This window comes from Habropoda laboriosa, unplaced genomic scaffold (genome assembly GCF_001263275.1).
Source record: "Habropoda laboriosa isolate 0110345459 unplaced genomic scaffold, ASM126327v1 scaffold47, whole genome shotgun sequence".
NCBI lineage: Eukaryota > Metazoa > Arthropoda > Insecta > Hymenoptera > Apidae > Habropoda > Habropoda laboriosa.
In genome coordinates this window covers 874,796-878,844 of record NW_017100176.1, presented here as the reverse complement: position 1 = coordinate 878,844, position 4,049 = coordinate 874,796, and the positions used below count along the sequence as shown (strand labels likewise).

The 4,049-nt window shown below is 37.7% G+C and overlaps 1 protein-coding gene across 1 annotated transcript in view; it reads left to right on the top strand.

Annotated features, from left to right (window-relative positions):
- The window catches only part of LOC108578784, a 136,231-nt gene extending 132,464 nt beyond the window's left edge, over positions 1-3,767 (top strand). The window contains exon 6 of the mRNA XM_017942179.1: positions 3,575-3,767. Coding sequence (XP_017797668.1) covers positions 3,575-3,660 — 86 coding nt within the window. The 3' untranslated portion in view covers positions 3,661-3,767. The remainder of the gene's footprint in view (positions 1-3,574) is intronic.
- Positions 3,768-4,049: the final 282 nt, after the last annotated feature.

Genomic DNA, 4,049 nt, shown 5'->3' with positions numbered 1-4,049 from the left:
ATATCGGACGTTCCAATCCTTGCCAGTGATGATGATCGGTAATCGATGTTCCAACAGCAGAGATTTCGCAATAACTCCTCCATTTTGTAACATTTTTACTTTTAAAAAATCGAAGAAAAACTCTGAAAGTGACACTTACATCGACCCCAAAAATTGAAGATTTCCATTTAGTATTCACTTATGAAAAAAATTCTCAAACTTTTGCCTATTTCCAGACGTCTCGCGATGGTGTATCCTCTTAGATTACCCCTAAACATTAAGTTAGGTATTCTCTCTTCTTGCAACGGGTGATTAACGTGGCTAGCAAAGCTGACTCCTATCCTAACTCGTTGCATAATCAGTCTAGAACTAGAGATTTGGAAGTGGTTCAATGAACGGGATCTGGGCTATTTGCGAATCTGCAGAGAGAGAGAGGGATTAGATATGATAACTATGAAACGTCATCATCCTTTGTATCACAACACAATGATACTCTAAGCCTATCTTCTACATTGATCTCAGCGTCTGTTAATACCAGCACGATGCCAGATATTTGGTTTTCGTACGCATCGCGTTTGCAGTCGATAACACACAGTTATACTATCTAGATGAAAATCCACCAATTAGCGTTGCTATCGTCATACACCTATTCATTAAATTTCATGCTTACTCAATAGACACGCACCGTCCATGTAGGTACACTAATTCTGGATTTGTTGTTTCCGATTCCGCTATGATACATGACGAATCCACTTGGCTGAAGCAAATTGTATTATACAATGGTCGAGAAAGAATTGTCAAGTTTTTCTTATTGTTCGTGTTAAACAAAGGTGGTTACCTAATAACATTTGTGGTATCGAAGTAATCACGTCTGACCATTGATTGAAGATTGTAGTTTGCGGAGGTATTTTTTTCGTTCGATATTTCGTAAAAAATTTATATAATCATCGTGAAATATTTATAATCTATTCGAAAAATCATTTAAACCGGTCAACGAATAACGAGCGAGATTCCTTTGAATCTAACAAAGGATACCTCTTCAACACCGATAGATTAAATATCACATTAGACATTTATAAATGAAGCTTTAAACCTTGATAACGTAGCCAAAACTAAATTTCATCAATGAAAATAATTTAGCCTATTGTTATAAAAATCTGCACTTTGCAATAAATTCCTCAAACGCGTTCTTAATTGTCGCCTCGTTGTTACGAATTTCCGTTTTATTAAAAAGTGATGGAAATGCTTCAATCCTGCAGGATTTTGACTCGCAAATTTAGGACCCCTGAAAAATAAATACTAATTCAGTTAATTCCCATCCGAATCATCGGTACAATAAATTTGCACATATTTCAGTTCGTAGAAACGTGAGCAAACTCACGAGAGAAATTCGGCAACCAGAGAATTCAAAAGAATGTGAAACTTTGCATGTAGTTTCAAGTGACGCTAATAACGAAACTATTTTTGTTTTGTTACGCGATGCGAGAGCTTGGAGCAGCAGCGGCGCATGTATTGCCTGGCTTTGTGGTTAAAGCGGAATAATAGATAAGAATGGTTCGGATAAACCAAGGCTAACACCGGAAGCCGAAGGTTCCTCGGAGAACTAAAGAGAGACCTGGGTTTCCCAGAGAAAAGAGAGTGGTAGGGGTAAATTTTGAAAAAAAGAATGTTTCTCGAAAATTGCTTATATCCACGATATAGAGGAGGGTTGCGTAACTTCTTGCTCATCAGCAAATTTCCCCTCCCGAGGTACACCACTATGCGACTGACAATGAGATGATCTCGCTCGAGTTACGGCGCAGCGAGAGGACGCGAGGAGTCCTCCCATCACAACTCCAGCGATAGTTTTTTGGTACGAACACGCAGAATGTGTAACATAAACAAAAGGCAGTCCTCTCGCTGCGCCGTAACTCGAGCGAGATCATCTCAGTCGCATAGTGGTGGTATCTCGGGAGGGGAAATTTGCTCGTGAGCAAGGAGTTACGCAGCTCTGATATAGAGCACGAAAAAATATACAACTCTGAATTTAATATTTTTCTCACATCTTGTACGGTTTGGTAAATATTTACGATAATATAAACCTCGCGATTTCTTTGAGGGAGTGTTTCCACCCCTTAGGACCGTTTCATCGCTGAAACGAAAAATGGTTTCGTTATCAGCGTCACTTGAACTACATATCAGCGAAGTTTCAAATTTCTTTTTAAACTTTCGGGTTGCCGAACTTCCTTTGTTAGTAGACTTCATCATGCCCTTAACACTGCGGTGGCGACCCCCAAGTCCATTCGAACTTCACTGTAAGCGTATAACGTTCGCTTTTTCGGTACTTGAAACCGAGTGTTATATATTTTTTTTTTTATTTCGTAATCTGTTCTTATTTACTGACCATTATTATCCATATTATGACTTGAAGAAATGAACGAGCTTACGTTGGGGTCCGAATAGACCCTGCACCGTACATATTTGCCTCTGAAACGCGTCAAAAAATATTTTCTGACTGAAATCGTATATTTTGGACGTATATTTGTGGCCTTTTGGGTATAGAATAATAAATAAAAATTACTTTTAACAGCATTTGTAAATGAATTATTGAAAATATGAGGCTAAGTGAGGAATGCTTTTTTGAAATCATGTAAAATTTAATATAATTGCAAAATACAAATATTTCAAAACTATTTAATAACGTTATTTTAATCGATTTTAATAAATTCGATACCGGTGACGCGCCATTAGTGTTAATAATAATAAAAATCACTGTAGCCACCGCAGTAGCATCTAGTAGCGCCTAATATTTTTTTTAAATTAAAGGTAAGGCATTACCCTTTTTAATGTGTTTATTATAATTTAATAAGAGGAACGAATTTTCCGCGAAGAGAAGACAAGAAGACAATAGAGTAACGAAAAACAGCACTATCACGGCACTACAGGAGCGCATCGATCATTCTATAATTTATTAGAGCTTATTTCTAACATAATGATACCAGAACGAACGGTGAATTCTACTAAGTATATCTTCAGAATTAAGAATAAAAATGAAAAATATTAAATAACGCATAATTCCAAAAATATCAATAATAGCAAAATAAAATTTGGTACAATTCAAATACATTCCACCACGAATTATTTAAATTAAGAAAACCACAAAATTGCAAATAATAATTCTATATTTCAACCATTTTGAGGTTGACTTCTTAATTATTAGCCGCGTTAATAATTAAGAAATATGAAAAGAAATTGCACCGCATTATAGCCCAGATTAATCATCTGTGTAGAATGTTTTTCATTTCGAGGCTATTTACGAAGGACTTTCTACCGCGTTTAAGAGGCAAATACCCCACAGTGCGTCGTCAGAGTGTTAAATACCTTGATACGAGGAAAAAATGGAATAAACGGTCCGTACGACAATCCTGCATAATTCTAATTCATAAAAACGGGACGACAAACTCTGTCAGCGTATGAACACCGTCATCTCATATTCAACGACGCATTATTTCCATAATGGCCTAGCTTAAGTGATAAGTGCACACTGACCATAAACCTCGAGACGAAACAACGTAATAACAGTTGCACGTATCGTGCGTGTGTGTTTGTGTTACAGTGACCTCCGAGAACGGAAGTGAAGCTCCTGCGGCCGTCTATTTGACGATGCTGATGCTGTGTATGCTCCAGCTGTTTCTGAGATAGTCACGATACGCCTGAGGCCACAGAAAGGGAGCTTATGGGTGTCACTCGATAAACAGCGCACTAGTCAAAAGGAGGAGCAGGAGGATGGGAAAAGGAGAGACAGTTTCAGGGGCGACCGAACCTTCAAAGGGAAAGCAAATAATAATATTGTTGAATCGGCATTGACATTATGTGTTTTTTTAGAGTATTCAATTCGGTTTGTTCGAAGAACGATCGCAAAATGCCAGAATGCTTTCATTGTTACATCCTCGTTGTATGTCCCCGATTACGATCGTTTATCATGATCGAGACGTTAGAACGGTATCACGGTTTATCGATGCGCTTATCTCGACTAAATCGGATGAACGTTTTTCACCGGGTTTTATTCAAGAATGCGACATCGATCGATT